Consider the following 17,354-nt stretch of genomic DNA (forward strand, 5'->3'; position numbering starts at 1 on the left):
TGTGTGTGTGTGTGTGTATATATATATATATATATATATATATATATATATATATATATATGCAATGAAATATTACTCAGTTTTAAAGAATAATGAAATTATGGCATTTGCCAGTAAATGGATGGAGTTGGATAATATTATGCTAAGTGAAATAAGCCAATCCCCCAAAACCAAAGACTGAATGTTTTCTCCTAATATGTGGATGCTAATTTACAATAAGGTAGGAGGCCTTGGAGAAGAATAGCATTACCTTAGATTAGGTAGAGGGAAGTGAAGGGAGGGGAATGGAGAGGAGGGGAGGGGATGTGGGGATAGGAAGGATAGTAGAATGAAGCAGACATTGTTGTTTTATGTATATATATGACTGTGTGACCGATGTGATGCTACAATACATATACTCAGAAAAAGAGAAATTATATCCCATCTATGTATGATACATCAAAGTGCATAAATGCATTCTACTGTCATGTGTAACTAATTAAAACACATGAAAATTTAAAAATTTTAAAAAAGAATGTAATGAATTCACTAAGTTTTAATGCACAGGATGTCATTATTATAAGATACAGGATTGAGCTTTTTCTTTTCCCCCCGAACTATATAACACTTTTGCATTGACGACCCAGAGGGTAGGATTAGAGTGATAGTCTTTGGGTTTTGGATTTGAACTTGAAGTTACTATTTTCTAAAGGGTGGTATCTGCCTTTGAGGAGTGTATTATGAATTGGCCCATGATCTGTTCAGAGGATGCCTGTGCAGATGTGCAGGTTGCGTTTTCTGTATGAGGTTGTCCACACACATCTCGACCTGATGTAGCACCTGAACCTCACAGATCTAACTTGTTTATTATGAAGGTCAGGTGAGATCACCACATGAACAGAATTAATAGGTAGAAACTGTTTGCTTCAAGTTTTCTCTATGTATCTATGACGTTCTTAAAAATGAAACAGCTCTTTTAATTCAGTTGGTATATTATCACCTCTTATTCTCGACCTCCTTTATGGGACTCTCCATATCAGCTGGTCCCCCATCCCAGGCTTTGGGTGCTTGGCTGCTTGTCACTTCTTTGGGGACAGCTCCTGCAGTGGCTCCCTGCAGTCCTATAGCCTAGACCACCGCCCCTAGGGTGCACCTTCTTAAAACCCTGGTTGTCTCGTGCTTGCCTGGAGTGAGGCCTGATCCTAGAGGCAGGGCTTTCACTGGGTTCTTATCTGGGGCTGCTGCAGCTCTGGGGCAGAGCTTGATCCAAATGGACCTGTCGAAGCCCCTGCTTCCCCAGAAGTGTGTGAGGGCTGGTAACGCAGCCCAGAAATGTGGGAGTTTGCTCACTGGGGAAACTTTGATGAATGAAAGACGGAGATAAGTTGCTCACCTTTCTCCCCCAGGGTCTGTTTCAGTGGTCTCTTGGTAGAGGTCCCATGAGAGCCACAGCCAGGACCTCTGAAGCTGCACCACTTCAGGACGGGCAGCGTGCCCCCTCGTGGTTCTTTTCGTCCCTTGATTGACTTCCCTTTACCCCTCGCTCCTGGGAACTGCAGCCTCACTGAAGCACTGGGCATAAGTTCGGATTGGGTTCTTTTCTCAGGAATCCAGGCTGACACTTAGCTTTAAAAACTTCATGTTTGGGTTTAATAACACATTGCCTGGTTTCTTTTTAAAGTCAAGTTTATTGAGGTACAGTTTGCACATAGTATATTCACTCCTTTTAGACATGTAGTTCTCCGAGGTTTGTGGCCGTTCTCGGGATTGGCCCAGGGCCTCCTGTGCAAGGTACATGCCCTACCTCTGAACTACATCCCAGCCCTGTTTTTTAAAATGGGGTCTCACTGTGTTGCCCAGACTGGGCTTGAACTCCTGGGCTTAAGCGACCCTCTTGCCTCAGCCTCCTGATCTGGGAGTACAGGCACTCGTCAATGCACCTGATTCTCTGGGTTTTGGCAAATAAATAGAGTCGTGTAGCCACTCCATCACAATCAAGATACGGGAATATTTCCATTGCCAGGCATGGTGGCTCAGGCCTGTAATCCCAGTTATTCAGGTGGCTGAGGCAGGAGGATCACAGATTCCAGCCTAGCCTGGGTGACTTGGTGAGACCCTGCCTCAAGAGGAAAAATAAAGGGCTGGGGATGTGACTCAGTGGTAGTGCCCTGGGTTCACTTTCCCCAGCACTTCCAGAAAAGAGAGTCTCCACTGCCCCAGAAGATTCCCTTGTGCCCCGTGGTAATCCATCCCCTTTTCCTGCCTCTTAGTCTGACCCTGCCAACTGCTGATCTGTTTCCTTTCTTTATACTTTTGCCTATTCCAGAATGTCATGTGAGTGGAATCATTTAGCCCATAGCCTTTTTAAATTTTACTTTTAGCAATACCAGGGATTGAACCTGGGGTGCTGTACCACTGAGCTATATCATCAGCCCTTTTTACGTTTTAGAACTTTGAGACAAGTTCTCACTAAGTTGCTGAAACTGGCCCCAAATTTGTAATCCTCCTGCCTCCTGAGTAGCTGGGAGTACAGGTGTGCACCACTGCACTCAACTACAGTCTGTGGTCTGTTGAGTCTGGCTTCTTTTACTTTGCAAAATGCTTCTGAAGTTCATCCAGGTTGTTGAATGTGTCAGGAGTCTGTTCCTTTTTATTGCTGAATAGTATTCCATTGTATGGATATGCCACAACTTGTGTTTTCATTTACCAGTTAGTGTTCATTAATTTTCAGTTTTTGTTGATTATGAATAAATCTATATACATTTATATACAGATTTTTGTGTAAACACAGGGCTTTATTTACCTTAGGACTGAGATTTCTAGGTCATATGCTAAGAATATGTTTAGCTTTCTTTTTTAAAAAGCTTCATGGATGTTTAATTGGTTTTATTCCCACTCCTAGATAACATCTCTAGATGACATCATCAGGAAGGCTGGAATTTGATTGTGAATTTAAGAGAAATCTATGCAGAATCTTAAAAATACAGACACAGATGCTCCTGAGAAAGGGGCCAGCATCTTTGTGACGGCACCTCTTTCTCTGTGCCTCAGTTACTCAGACTCAGTTCTGTTTCAGTCTTTACATCCCATGATTTTGAAGACAAGGCCACAATGACTGCATTCCTTTTAAAGCCCACAGTGCACACGGTTTTCTATTTTGGGGGGTTATTCTGGACTAGTTGGTGTTTCAGCTTCTGCCCCAAGTCAAGCTCTTTTAATGTTTTGTGGTTTTTCTTTCTGCTGATTTGCTACTATATATTTAGCTTTTCAATAAACTGTCAGACTGGACTGTTTTCCAGAGTGGTTGTACCGTTTTGTCTTCCTAGTGGCAATACCTGAACGTTCTAGTCACTTTGCGTATATTGGAAGTTCGTATTGTTTTCTTTGATTTTTGGCATTTTAATAGGTGTGTAGTGGCATCTTATTGTGGGTTTAGCTTGCATTTCCCTAGTGAACAGTGATCTCAACTATCATTTCATATGCTCATTTGCCATCTGTACCTCCTTTTTGGTGAAATGCATTGATTGACTTTTCAAAGAAGATTTGGATCATTTTGTATTAGAGTAATGATATGATGAATGTAATTCAGCTACAGCAGTCTATCATTAATTCAAAGTTTTTACCTTTTTTATAAACCATCCCACTCAGTCTCAGATACACTAATACATTCATGAATTTATTTTATACATCAAACCTTCACTGAGTACATTCCATATGGCTGTCAATAACAGTTAAGACAGTCCATTACTTAAGGAGTTCAGGTTTTAATTGGAAAGATCTCAGGATAGTGCTATGATAGGGGAAGAGCCAATTTTTAATGGGAATCGTGAATCAGCATGATGTATTTAGGAAACTAAAAACTCTGATTATTCCTTCTGATGAGCTAATTAAAAATTCCAATAGCAGAACCTTCACCTCCTAGAACAAAAGCAATATCCTTATTCTGCTGCAAATTCCAGGTTGCATATCTCTGGAGACAAATTTAATTTTGGCTTCATCCACCTCAAGGCAGAGACCAGGGTGCTGCGGACAGCCTGTATCTAGGCATCCGTTGATGCAGCCTCGGTATCTAATGCAGTATGTGAAATACAGGAGGAGAGTGTCCCTAGGCCTCTGAAATAGCTCTCAAAGGACTGGTTCAAAGCCATGTGTTTTACTTTTCAGTCCCTCCCTTGGAGCCTTATCACTGGTGTTAAGCTTCCTGGCCTTAACACCACTGACTGTTTTCCCAGCCCAGGCAGAAACCACCAGGTAGAAAGGGACAGTGTTGAGGTATTTTTAGAAGCAGCAACAATCACAACAGAAGTGGCAGCTGGACATGGAGAGGTGACAGAACATTATGAGATTCTAGAGTCATGGAATAGAATAGCTTTCCCCACAGTGTTCTTTTGAGGGAGCCAGAGATATATGTGATACATTTTTATAAAGATGTATGTGCAGAATGGCCAAAACAACGAATCCTACTATTACGTATAATTGTAATGCACCAGTATAAAAAAAAAACCCAAAAAGTAAAATCCAGTTCTGGTCAGTGATTAAAATAATAAGCTTTAGCACTTGAAGGCGCGACTTTGTTTTATGTGAACATTTATTTGAAGGAGAGCCTTCATTTCCCTAGGGGGCTGGGTGGAAGGTATCACTTTCTTGAATAATACTTATTTTTCTCAAGTCTTTTGCATTGTTGGGCTATGACAGATCTCTGGGAACAAGTGCCTTCTAGCTGACAGGGAGAGGGATGGCGTGGTGAGTCACCTGGAGATCATCAACAGGGGCTGCTGGGTGTGTCAGATACCTGTCCTGGAACTGTTCCCTCTCCTTGGATGAGTGGAAGATGCTCATCGAGATAAGGCAAACCCTGCAAGGCAGATGTTTTTGGAACCAGGGATTTCATGCTGCAGAGAGATTGCCACCATTGATTATTTCTCTGCTTATTATTTATTTATTTTTATTTATTTGGTGTGCTTTTTTTGGAGGATCTCAAATGGAAATGGTGGGTAAACCATAATTCTCATTTCAAAGCCCATATTCACTGTCGGCCTATGCAGGCTCATCTTTTGCTTCTGTGTCTATCTGCTTAGGAATGAATGTACTTTCTCCCGTTGCCTACATTTTCCATGGCCTCCCTACTCTATTCCTCCCTTCTGAGCCAGTCTCTGAAACATGTTTGATATATATTTTTGGATTTCTATCTCCTTGTAAAACACACGGAATCATTTTGTGTGTGAATTTATTTTTGGTTACATGGTTGTTGGTGGTGTTCTCTTGACCTTGGTCTGTTTCTTAATTTTTCACCCAGCGCTGTCTTTAAGATCTGTCTGTGCTGCTGTTCCCACAGTAGTCCACTGCTCCCCACGTCTGCATAATAGCACATGGAGTGCATCCACCATAGTTTAAAAACCCATTCCCTAGTGACAAACTTTGAGGTGGACTAGATTTCTGACCACCATAAACAGTATGGTAATGAACAGCTTCATATATGTAAACTTAGGGACTTGTGCAAATGTTGCTTTGGGGCTATTTTCCCAGGAGTAGATTGTTGGTTCATAGGATGTATGTGTATTTAATTTGATTGCCAATAACTTTCTAGCTAACTCGACCAATTTAGGTCCTTTCCAGCAGTGCATGAGAATTCTTGTTTATTTGGCACCCTGTTGATATGTAGCATTATCCAGCTTTCTGCTTTTTGCCCAAATGATAAAGCATAAAGTGGCATTTTATTATTCTAATTTACATTTCCCTTATTTCTAATGAGTTTAAGCATCTCTATATATTTTCCAGCTGGCTGGGGATGTAGCTTAGCAGTAGAGCATCTGCCTAGTGTGTGAGAAACCCTGGATTTAATCTCTGGTATATTAGCCATTCAGTTTTCCATGCTTTGAGTTGCAATTTAGTCTCCTCATGGAGTTTTCTGTTTGGGAGTTTCATCTGTTTCTTAGTAACTTGCAAAAGTTCCTTGTGTGAATTGTGCTTCTTAAACTCTGATATGCATGGAAATCACCTGGGGATCTTATTAGGATTCTGATTGTGATTCAGTCAGGGTTGGATGGAGCTAAAGATCGTATACATCTAATAAGCCCCCAGATTGTGCAAAAGCTGATGGTCTTTTGAGTAGCCAGTTCTAGATGTTAGTTTGAGGCTTTGCAAAAGACTTCTAAGTTTGTCACACTATTGCCACTTTTGTCTAGAGTTACAGTATTCATGCCAGCATTTTGCTGTATGGTTATGCTATTGGAGACTTTTCCAGAAGTCCTTCATTATCCCTGAGTCACAGTAATTTTCTTCTTTCTTCTTTATTAACTTTGTAGATTCTTTTTTTTTTTTTTTTTTTTTGGTGAGGTGGGGGTCTTGCTCAGGCTGACCTTGAGCTCCTGGACCCAAAGGATACTCTTGCCTTAACCTCCAAGTAGATGGGACTCTAGGCATTGACTGCCACACCTGGCTACCGTCATAATTTTATATCACACTTAAGGATTTAATACTTCTGAAGTCTCCTTTGCATTGGGTATACATCAGGTAGATTATTATTATTAATACTTTTTTTGGTGCTGGGGATCGAACCCAGGGCCTTGTGCAAGCAAGGCAAGCACTCTACCAACTGAGCTATAGCCCCAGCCCAATTTTTATTTTCTTCTTTATAGCAAGCCGTTTTCCCCAGTATCAAATAGCCCACTGTTTTCCCATCGATGTGTGATGCTTTGTCTTATTGCAAGTTCCAAGTTATATGGAAGAATAACTCTTATACCTTTGTTCTTTCCTTTCAAATTTGACTTATTTGGGGAGCTTTGTCTTTTTAAATGAATTTTACAGTAAATCTGTTTAGCTTCTTGAACTACTCTAACTGAAATCTTGAATGAAACTATTGATTTATTTTTATACTCATTTACAGGAAATTAATATTTTTTACTATCTTCTCCCATCTGTCAACAGGGATAAATCACCATTTATTAAGATCTTTCATGTCTCTTAATGGGTTTAAAGTTTTTCTCTATAAGGTTTTGGTGTTATTATTCTTTATATCTATTACAAATATTTTGTTTTTGTTGCTTTTGAGAACAATATTTATTATATTTCTAAGTTGATTATTTTGACATAGAGAAATGTCATTAATTTTTATAAACTATTTTTTAAAATTTTAAAATTCTTTTTGGTTATACAAGAAGTAGAATGTATTTGGACATATCATACATACATGGAGTGTAAGTTCCCATTCTTGTTGTACATGATGTGGAGTTAAACTGGTCGTGTATTCATGTATGAACAAAGGAAAATGAGGACTGATTCATTCTACTGTCTTTCCTCTTCCCATCTCCCCTCCCTTGGCTTCATTACCCGTTGTCTAATCCAAAGTACTTCTATTCTTCCCTCCTACCCCCTTATTGGGTGTTAGCATCTGCAAATCAGAGAGAATATTTGGCTTTTGGTTTTTGGCGATTGGCTTATTTCACTTAGCATGATAGTCTACAGTTCCAGCCATTTATCAGCAAATGCATAGCTCCATTCATCTTTATGACTGAGTCATATTCCATTGTGTGTGTGTTTATATATATATAATATAATATATATAATATATTATATATATAATATATTATATATATATATCACATTTTCTTTATCCATTCATTTGTTGAAGGGTATATGGGTTGGTTCCATAGCTTAGATATTGTGAATTGAGCTGCTAGAAACATTGATGTGGCTGTGCCACTATAGTATTCTGATTTTAAGTCCTTTGGGTAAATGCTGAGGAGTGGGATAGCTGGGTCAAATGGGGGTTCCAGTCCAAGTTTTCAGAGGAACCTCCACACTGCTTTTCAGAGTGGTTGCATGGATTTGTAGTCCCACCAGCAATATGAGTGTGTCTTTCCCCCACATTCTCACCAACATTTATTGTTACTTGTATTCTTGATAATTGCCATTCTGACTTGAGTGAGTTTTAATTTGCATTTCTCTAATTGCTAGAGATGTTGAAAATTTTTTCATATATTTGTTGACTATTCATATTTCTTCTTCTGGGAAGTGCCTGTTCAGTTCCTTTGCCTATTTATTGAATGGGTTTTTAGGTTTTGGTTTTTGGACTGTGAAGTTTTGAGTTCTGTATATATCCTGTAGATTAATGTTCTGAGGTGCAGGTGGTAAAGATTTTCTCCCACTCTGTAAGCTCTCTCTTCACACTCTTGATTGTTTCCTTTGCTGTGAAGAATTTTTTAGTATAAACCAATTTTGTATTTCATAGTTTTGATGACCTTTCTATACAGCTTTTCTGCATAGATAATGATACTACTTTTTTATATATTTATTTTATTTTATTTAGTTGTAGTTGGACATAACACCTTTATTTCACTTGTTTATTTTTATGTGGTGCTGAGGATCAAACCCAGGGTCTCGCACGTGCAAGGCAAGCACTCTACCGCTGAGCCACAACCCCAGCCCCGATAATGATACTGCTTTTATGATTTTTAACTTTTATTAAAACTTTTCTGATTCCTAGATAACTAAAATTATATTTTCATTATTTGCAAATAATGATACTTTTGCATATTCCATTCTTTTTTAATTTCATTTTTTGCATTTATCATTTATTTTATTTAAAAAATTAGACTATTTTTGAGCAGTTTTAAGAAAAATTCAACAGAGTATTGAGAGTTCTCATGTACTCCCTCTTCCATTCCCTAAGATTCCACTCTTATTAATATTTTGCACTGGTATTGTACATTTGTTGTAACCGATGAATCAATATTGATACATAGTGGTGTTAAATAAAGTCCATAGTTTGCATTAGAGTTCACTCTTTGTACATTTCTGTGGGTTTTGCCAAATGTATAATGTCCTGTATCCAGTATTACATATCACACAGAATAGCTTCACTGCACTAAGAGATCCCTTGAGCTCCATATGTTCATCCTTGTCTCCACTCCTGGATCTGTCAATCACTGATGTTTTTAGTGCCTCCACAGTTTTGCTTTCTCCTAAATGTCATATGGTTGGAATCATATGAAATGTAGCCTTTTCAGATTGCATGCAGATTGCTAAATGAAAGAAGACAATCTTTCACTTAGCAGTGTTTTTCCGTGTCATTTTGTGTTTTGATAGTTCACTTCTCCTTGTTACTGAATGAGTCCATTGCATAGATATACTAATTTGCTTTTCCATCCACCTACTGAAAGACATTTTGTGTCTGCCCCCTGCCCCCCCCATTTTGGCAATTGGTAATAAAGTTACTGTAACATTCAGGTACATGTTTTTGTGTGGACCTAAGTTTTCAATTTCTGTGGGTAAATACCTAGGAGTGTGATGGCTGGATTGCACGTTTCAAGGTATCTTCAGTTTTGTAGGAAATTGCCCCGCTGTCTTCCAAAGTGGTTGTACCACCTTGTATGCCCACTAGCAGTGAATGAGTGCTCCTGTTGCTCCACATACTCGCCACCATTTGGTGTTAGTGTTTTGAATCTTAACTATCCTGATAGGAGGGCAGTGGCCTCTCACTGCTGTTTTTATTTCCCATTCTCTAGTGATGTATTACATTGAGTGTCTTTTTATATGCTTATTTGCCATCTGTCTATCTTCTTTGGTGAGGTGTCTGTTCAGATCTTTGCCTTTTGTTTCGTTGTATTGTTTTTGCATTTTAAGAATTCTCTGGGGGCTGGGGATGTGGCTCAAGTGGTAGCGCGCTCGCTTGGCATGCGTGCGGCCCGGGTTCGATCCTCAGCACCACATACAAACAAAGATATTGTGTCCGCCGAGAACTAAAAATAAATATTAAAATTCTCTCTAAAAAAAAAAAGAATTCTCTGTATGTTTTAGACACAAATCCTTTGTTAGATATGTCTTTTGCAAGGTTTTTCTCCCTGCCGAGACCTTGTTTGTAAATTCCATTTACCAAATCCCCCCTTCCCCTGCCATGTATTGTACTTTTGGTGCTGTATCCAAAACTTTATTGCTGAGCCAAAAGTGACCTAGATTATTTTCCTATTTTTTTTGTTTTTGTTTTTGTTTTTTGGAAATTTTATAATTTTGCATTTTTCATGTAGGTCTCTGAACCATTACCAGGTAATTTTTGTGAGGGGTATAAGACCTGTATCTAGATTTTTAAAAATTTTTTTCATGTGTGTATAGTATACAGTTTTTCCAGCACTATATTTTGAAAGACTATGCTTTCCTCCATTAAGTTATTTTTACTCCTGTCAAAGTTCAGTTGACTATACTTGTGCAGGCCTATTTTGGGGATCTCTCTTCAATTTCATTAATTTATTTTTCTATTCTTTTCACCAGTATCACACTGTCTTGATCACTGTAGTTGTTTTTTTAATTTGTTTTATAACCTTGCATTTTTGAGGAAAAAAATTTGCAGTTGATTTTAATCTCAGTTACATAAGAAATAGGACACTTTTAATAAAAGAGAAAAAAAATCACCAAACATTATAGTTTTTATTCTTCTGCCAAAGGCTTCATTCTTTCAAAAGCTGGAACACTTCTGAAGTGGGGCAGCTGGGATGGAGCTGTCACAGTGAGTGGGGACTGGCCTGTGGACTCTTTATCTGCCGACATTTATTTGACATCATTGAAAATGATAGGGAGCTGGGGGCCGTGGAGCATGCCTGTAATCCCAGAGGCTTAGGAGGCTGAGGAGGAGGGTCGCAAGTTCAAAGCCAGCCTCAGCAACTTAGCAAGTCTCTAAACAACTCAGTGAGACTCTGTCTCAAAGTGCAAAAATAAAAAAAGGTCTGGGGATGTGGCTCAGTGGTTAAGGGCCCCTGGGTTCAATCCCCGGTACCAAAAAACAAAGCAAAATGAAATAAACAACAAACCCCAAAGAATATGATAGAGAGAAATACCAAGGGTAGGTTATTCATAGATATTATTATTTTCCTTTGTATTTATGGTGATTATTATTATTTAGTTAGCACTGAATAGTTTATTGGAGACACATCTGAATACTTCAGCCATTTTAGACTTTAGCCATCAGGAGACATTTGTTGCAGTATGCATATGTGCAAGTCTGACCACGTTTTTGTTTTATTTTTAGGTCAATGATGCCTTCCTTCACGTGATACAGCGCAAATCTACGGGCAAGGTTCTTCTTTCTCTTAAATAAATCCTTACTTCTGCAGCAAATTCAGCATGTCCAAATCCAAACTCACATTCTTTCCCCAAAACCTGATTTCCCCCTGTGTTTCTAAAGGTGTTACCACCTTTCTTACTAATCCAGGTTTAAAATCTGGAGTCACATGTGGTTCTGGCTTCTTATTTCTCATAATTAATGTGGCCATGGAGGGTATTGTCCAAACTTGGACCTTTCTGAGAGTGGAAGGGTGCTGTTAGTAATTGCACCAGATAAAGGCGTCCTGGGCAGCAGGATGGAGGGTCACCCTGTACAAAATGCGCTCTCTGCCGATCCTGCATTCCCACTCTGTGGTCTTTCTCACCTCCTCCCTTCCGTCCTAATCGACTCCTCTGCTGCTTCCGCAGTCTTCTCACTGGCTTCCTACCTTTGAACTAATCTGTCCTCTCCGTCTGCATCATGCATTACTCCATGGTGGTCTTCCTGATGCATGGTTCTACGTCTTGCCTCAGGAAACCTGCAGTGGCTCACCGTGGCTTGCACGGTGCAGTTCAGAGCCCTGGAACCAGCATTGGACTATGGCCGTGATTTTGCCATCTCTGTTTTCCAGCCCATGTCTGCAGTTCCTCAGTCCCTGATCTTGCCCCTTCTCTCCTTCACTCTGTCAAACACGGGCTGTCCTGACCCCTGAGGCCTCCTGTGCCCCTTTCCTCTTCCTCTGCTGCCTTCCGGTAGCTTCTCCTGCAGGATCCTGTTACATCCTAACTGTTATAGGGTGTGGCCTGTGTAAGGGCCAGGAAGCGGGTCTGAATCCACTGTGGAGGTATTACATTCATTTTTCTCAGTGCAAAGTGGCTATTCCATACAATGTCTACCTCCCAGAGCTACTGTGAGCAATACCGGCAGTGATAGGGGAGTGCACCTGGTAGGTAGTAAGGGATTAGCAAAATGAAAGTAATCAGCAGATTACTTAATTTCTTTCTTTTCTCCTTTCCCAGTAAATTGTAAGCTCCTTGAGAACAAGTATCATGTCTGATTCACAACTTTTTTTTGACTTCTCATACCACCTCCCATAGTGACTGAACCTGGGTAAATGTGAAATACATTGAACTGAATTTGAATGACCTGAAGCTCTTAAATCATAGGATTAAATTAAGAACATGTTGCTCTGTCCATCAGTTGGTGAATGGATAAGTAAAATATAGTGTGGACATACTGTGGAATATTATTCAGCCTTAAAAAAGAATAAGACTTGGATACTTGATACATTGTAGATGAACCCTGAGAATGTTACATGTGAAATAAGCCAGAAATAAATAGACAAATACTCTGATTCCACTTATATGAGAACCTAGAAGAGTCAGCTTGGCAGATAGGAAGTAGAACGGTGGTTGCCAGTAGGAGGGGAAAAATGGGGAGTTACTGAATGGATATAGTTTTGGAGTGGGAAGGGGAAGAGGTTTTGGAGGTTGGTGGTGACGGTGGCATTACAGTGGGAACGCACTCAGTGTTGCTGAACTATACATGTAAAAATGGTCAAAATGGAAAAAAAAGGTTAAAATAAAAATGGTTCAACTTGTTAATTTTATGTTATTTATGTCTTACCATATTAAAAAATTTAAAAAGAGAACATGTTACCCTGACTTCTCAGTGAATTGATTCCAGACACAGGGTGTGTACAGAGTGCTGAGTTCAGGAAGCTGCTGTCTGGGCCACATCCTGGTCTGTGGGGAGAGGTCCTGTACCCTGCTGGGTGCTCAGAGGGCCCTTGGTAGTCGGACTTAGATGTTCCCACTTTATGACGGGGTGAAGGCCTTTGAATTTTTGTCTTCTCCCTCTCTAGCAGTGGGATGCTGCCTTGTGATGCTGGGCTGGCAGCTGGTCACAGGTCCCAGGCGGCCCCTTCCCCCTGCGGGCGACCATGGACACACTGCTGGGTTGATGATCCGTAGGTCTAGTGTCTTCAACACATGCTTCACGTAAGATGGGTTTGTGAGTTGAGGAGCACCTCTGTTCCTCCCACTGCGTGAGTGATGATGGTGAGGAGGGAGCGGGGTGGGGTCGAAACAGGCGGCACTCACAGCAGCCTTGTGGGGACCTGTGGGGACTTTTGAGGACGTGGTGAGAGTTTTTGTTTTCCGTTAAGTACCTCAGACCATTTAAAAACACCTGTCTTCTCAGGATCTTGTTCCAAAAGATTTTTTTTTTTAAATAGAATCATAAAATAAGGGTGAACATTTGGGGAAAGAATTTGAAAGCTGAACGACTGCAGAAGGAGGAGGGGGAAACGGCAGGGAAACCCTTGTGTCTCCTGGGCCCACGTGGTACTTCCATGGGGTGCTTCCCCGAGGCTCAGGGCACCGGCTGCCCCCTCCTGCCCCCTCCTGCCCCCTCCTGCCCCCTCTCCCCTGCCCCCTCCTGCCCTGCCTTCTCCCAGCCCCACTTCATCTTCATGGGACTCTTTTTACATTTAAATGAAGGTTGGTTTTTAAAGATCTCAAGAAACTCCACTGGAGGGTGATTTTGGAACCTCCCCTGGCATCATGAAGACATGGGGGTGGACCCTGGGAGAGAAGGAAGACAAACCAGGACTGGGGAGAGCTCTGGGGCCCAGCCGGGGCGCCCTTTTCACTGCGCAGAGCTGATCCCTGGTGTCACAGGCAATAAAGATCCAACGTCCCCAGCTCCCTGGTGTCAGAATGACTCAGATCAAAAGAGGCACTCATGAAGGAGAGTGAATTCTTCAGAGGTAACAAGCACTGGCTAGAACCCTCATGACTGGTTCTCGGCTCGCCTGTCTTCCTGTTTCATGGGATGGTTTGATTTGAAAGCATTTGACTCATATTTTAGTCATTGTTGGGTGGCTCTACCATCTGAGCCATTAGTCTGAAAAAAGAATCAATGCGGCTCCAAGTGACAGTATTTATTCTGAATTCACAGACTTCCCCAGCCTCCCGGTAGGCTGGCTGCCGGCTCCCACCCACACACCTGCCTTGCCTTTTTCAGAACCCGTGGGCCCGTCCACCTGCACCTGCTTCTCTGGGCAACCAGAGGGAGGTTTTCTTCCATTAGCCACAGAAGGAGCCTATCTGCACCTCGCCAGCATGTTCCGTCCTCTCCTTCCTCTGAAGTCTCCGAGTTTAGAAAGCCATCTTGAGCTACAGTGAAGACAATAAAAGCTTTGCAATTTGACCAGCGAAGGGAAATAGGGATGCCTTCCCACACTCACCTGTATCTAACAACCACCACCAAAATACAAGAAAACCAGGAAAATCCCATGTTGTCATTTCATTTCCTTATTTTTCCTTCTGAGATTGTAAAAGGGAATCAAAGAGCAGTGATTTTTCACAATCTGTTTTGTTTAGGAGAGTCACCCGAGGCCGAGGCCTAATTGAATCAACCCTGGCATTTCCGGCGGTGCGCTTCATCAGCAGGGCTGATTGCTGAATCAAAAATCCGAGCCGGCTATACGCTGGTTTCTGGAACTTCATCATTGTTGAGGAATTCAAAACAAATGGGGTCCCCCTCTTTTGGTTAACTGTTCTTAGAAGTGGACAGTTGTAGGTGAACATAATACTTTTATTTTATTTATTTTTTTACGCGTGCTGAGGATCGAACCCAGTACCTAATACATGCTAGGCAAGCACTCTACCACTCAGCCCCAGCCCCACAGAGGTTCTTTCTAAAATCAAGATATATGTGTGTATATATAGATTTAAAAATAGTACACACTGTTCTACAATGCACTGGCTTTTTATTTAAGCATACTTTCTATCACTGAGCTATATCTTTGGCCCTAATGTGCTGTTTTTAATCAATAATATATCATGGATGTCGTTGATGTTAGTAAATATACAGTAATCTCAGTCTTTTTAACTCCTTGGTATTCCATAGTGAGGATGTACAGTGTATGTAATCCTATCCTTATCTGTGGGCTTATTCACCTAAACACACACTTATGTGTCAAACTCAGCCCAGCACCGGGGTACATAGTGAGCAGAAGCTATAAACTAGTTGGGGAGACAGATGTTAATCAATCACACAAACCAGGCTGAACGGGAGCCAGGTAAAGCATAATGGGGGGTCTTAATTTGGGGAGGGTGGTCAAGGAAGGTCTCCCTGAGGACCATCTCTTGAAGAATCCCTCCAGCTATAGTGGGGAAAAGGGATTGAAGAGGAACAGACCAATGCAGAGTCCATTTAGGTCCAATGAGAGATCTTCATAGCTTGGACTATGATGGTGGTCATGGGAAAGGATAGAAGTGGACGGAAAGGAGAACCATGTAGGAGATGAATGAAGGGCCCTGATGTTAGACTGGGGATAGGGCAGGGAGGAGGGGGACGAGGAAAGTGTCCACATGACTCTTAACTTCCTGGATGTGTCTGAGAGGACGAATAGCAAAAGAGAATTGGGTTTTGGCAGCAGAGAGGTATCATGAGGCAGAAGATGAAGTTTTGTACATTTTTGCATTAAGTTTTGAGGTAATGGGGTGGGGGGGGGTATCTTAATTTGGAGAGGTTAAGGAAGATCTATCCTCTTGTGTTCAGGAGAGAGGTGTGCCTAGAGATGCATATTTGGGAGTCGTTTGCACGGTGATACTGATGTCCTTGGTGTGGCTGAGACGACCCATGAAGAGTTTGTGGAGTAAGAAAGGAAGAGGGTTTAGATCAGTCATGAACTGTTCTCTTCAGTAGAGCTGCCAACTATTTCATGGCTACGCTGAAAGAGACTATAGAGGGGGAAGTTTGGGGATTTAAAGTAAGTAACAAGTGATTAAAAGAAAGGATATATCACACTGTGGCTAAGCTATCATCGGGGACCAGGGACCTGGCTCTAATTCCAGCTCTTTGATCTTGGACTACATTCACTTTTTTATTTATTTTTTCATCTGAGATGTAATATAATTTTTTTTTCTTTCTGCCTTGCATGGTTCATGAGGGGTGGATGAGATGATATACATGAAAGTGCTTTGCAATGTCATTTAAATAAAGGATTACAAATGCATTAGTGAGTTTTCTACTGCTGTGACAAAACACCTGAAAGAAATCATCTTGAAAGCATTTATTTTTTAAAATTTTTTGTTCTAGATGGATGGACACAATACCTTTATTTTATTTATTTGTGTGATGCTGAGGATCAAACCCAGTGCCCCATGCATGCGAGGCAAGCCTTCTATAACTGAGCCACAACCCCAGCCCCCTAACATTTATTTTTGCTCACAGTTTCAGGGGTTTCAGTCCATGGTCACTTTGGCTTCATTGTCTCTGGACCTGTGTGAGGCAGGACATCATGGCAGGGGCCACATGGTAGAGCAAAGCAGCTCATCTCAGGGCATCCAGGAAGCAGAGAAGTAGAGATGGAGAAAGTGAGAGTGAGAGGAAGGGGAAGGAGTTGAAAAGAATGTTCAAGGGGATGCCCTTAAGGATCTACTTTCTCAAACTAGGCCTATCTTGAGTTTCTACCATATGGTAAATTATGAATCCACCAATAGATTGATCCACAGTGAGGTTGGAGCCCCCATGATCCATTCACCTTCCAAAGGCTCCACCTCTGAACTCTGCTGCACTGGGGACCAAGCCTTCCCACACATGAGCTTTTGGGGACATTTTAGGTCTGGACCATAACAGCAAGGTTACCTTGTACCAGTGTGTTTAAATTCATTTCAGATTTGAAGCAAAAATTGTATATTTTTTCAGCATATGCTGAGCTGACACGGAGCAAAAGAATTGTTTGATTTTTAAAGATGGCTCTCAAATATCTTTACATTTTAGCTGAGGTCAGTCTGCTCTTTTATACATAATAATAGATAAAGTGATGGGGGCCTGATGATCTGATGTACTTCAAAGACATATAGAGCCAGACAAAGTCTAGAGAAGGACACCTCATTTGATCAAGATGGTAGAGAGCTCTTTCTTTCTTTCTTTCTTTTTTGAGGAATGATAAAAGAAATAGGGCTCTTGATTCTGGAAAGACACAGGCTAAGAGAGGGATACGACTGAAAATTATAAAACAATGAAAATCACAGGATAAAAACATGAACTTATTAAATCCCAGAGCATAAGAACTGCAGACAACTTTAGCCTGCTAAAGAAATAGATTAAGAGACCCAGGGGTCCGCAGGCGTGGTAGGAGGGGCAGGGCAGATCCGCTGCCCGCGCCTCCAAGGTAGGCAGACCTACAACAGACCGGCGGATCAGGCCCAGGAGCCTGCCGGCGTGGTACAAACACCACCCTAATTGGAGTAGTGGCAGAGCAGAGTCGCCGCCTGTGCCAGGAACAGGCCCAGCGTCCTGCAGGCGGGGTAGTCACGACACCCCA

At 41.3% G+C, this 17,354-nt stretch overlaps 1 protein-coding gene and 1 long non-coding RNA gene across 3 annotated transcripts in view; one reads left to right on the forward strand and one right to left on the reverse strand.

The window, feature by feature from the left end:
• LOC107147345 (quinone oxidoreductase-like protein 2) overlaps nucleotides 1–12,618 on the forward strand; it is a 29,389-nt gene extending 16,771 nt beyond the window's left edge. For both annotated transcript variants that reach the window (XM_048809972.1, XM_015491762.2), the window contains one exon: nucleotides 11,000–12,618. In XM_048809972.1, the coding sequence (XP_048665929.1) occupies nucleotides 11,000–11,024 (25 nt within the window). In that variant the 3' untranslated portion in view covers nucleotides 11,025–12,618. The remainder of the gene's footprint in view (nucleotides 1–10,999) is intronic.
• A 1,339-nt stretch (nucleotides 12,619–13,957) lies between these two features.
• Nucleotides 13,958–17,354, reverse strand: part of LOC125618652 — a 12,155-nt gene continuing 8,758 nt past the window's right edge. Inside the window, exon 3 of the long non-coding RNA XR_007349992.1 lies at nucleotides 13,958–14,193. This is a non-coding gene — a long non-coding RNA (uncharacterized LOC125618652). The remainder of the gene's footprint in view (nucleotides 14,194–17,354) is intronic.

This window comes from Marmota marmota, unplaced genomic scaffold (genome assembly GCF_001458135.2).
Source record: "Marmota marmota marmota unplaced genomic scaffold, marMar, whole genome shotgun sequence".
NCBI classification, from domain to species: Eukaryota; Metazoa; Chordata; class Mammalia; order Rodentia; family Sciuridae; genus Marmota; species Marmota marmota.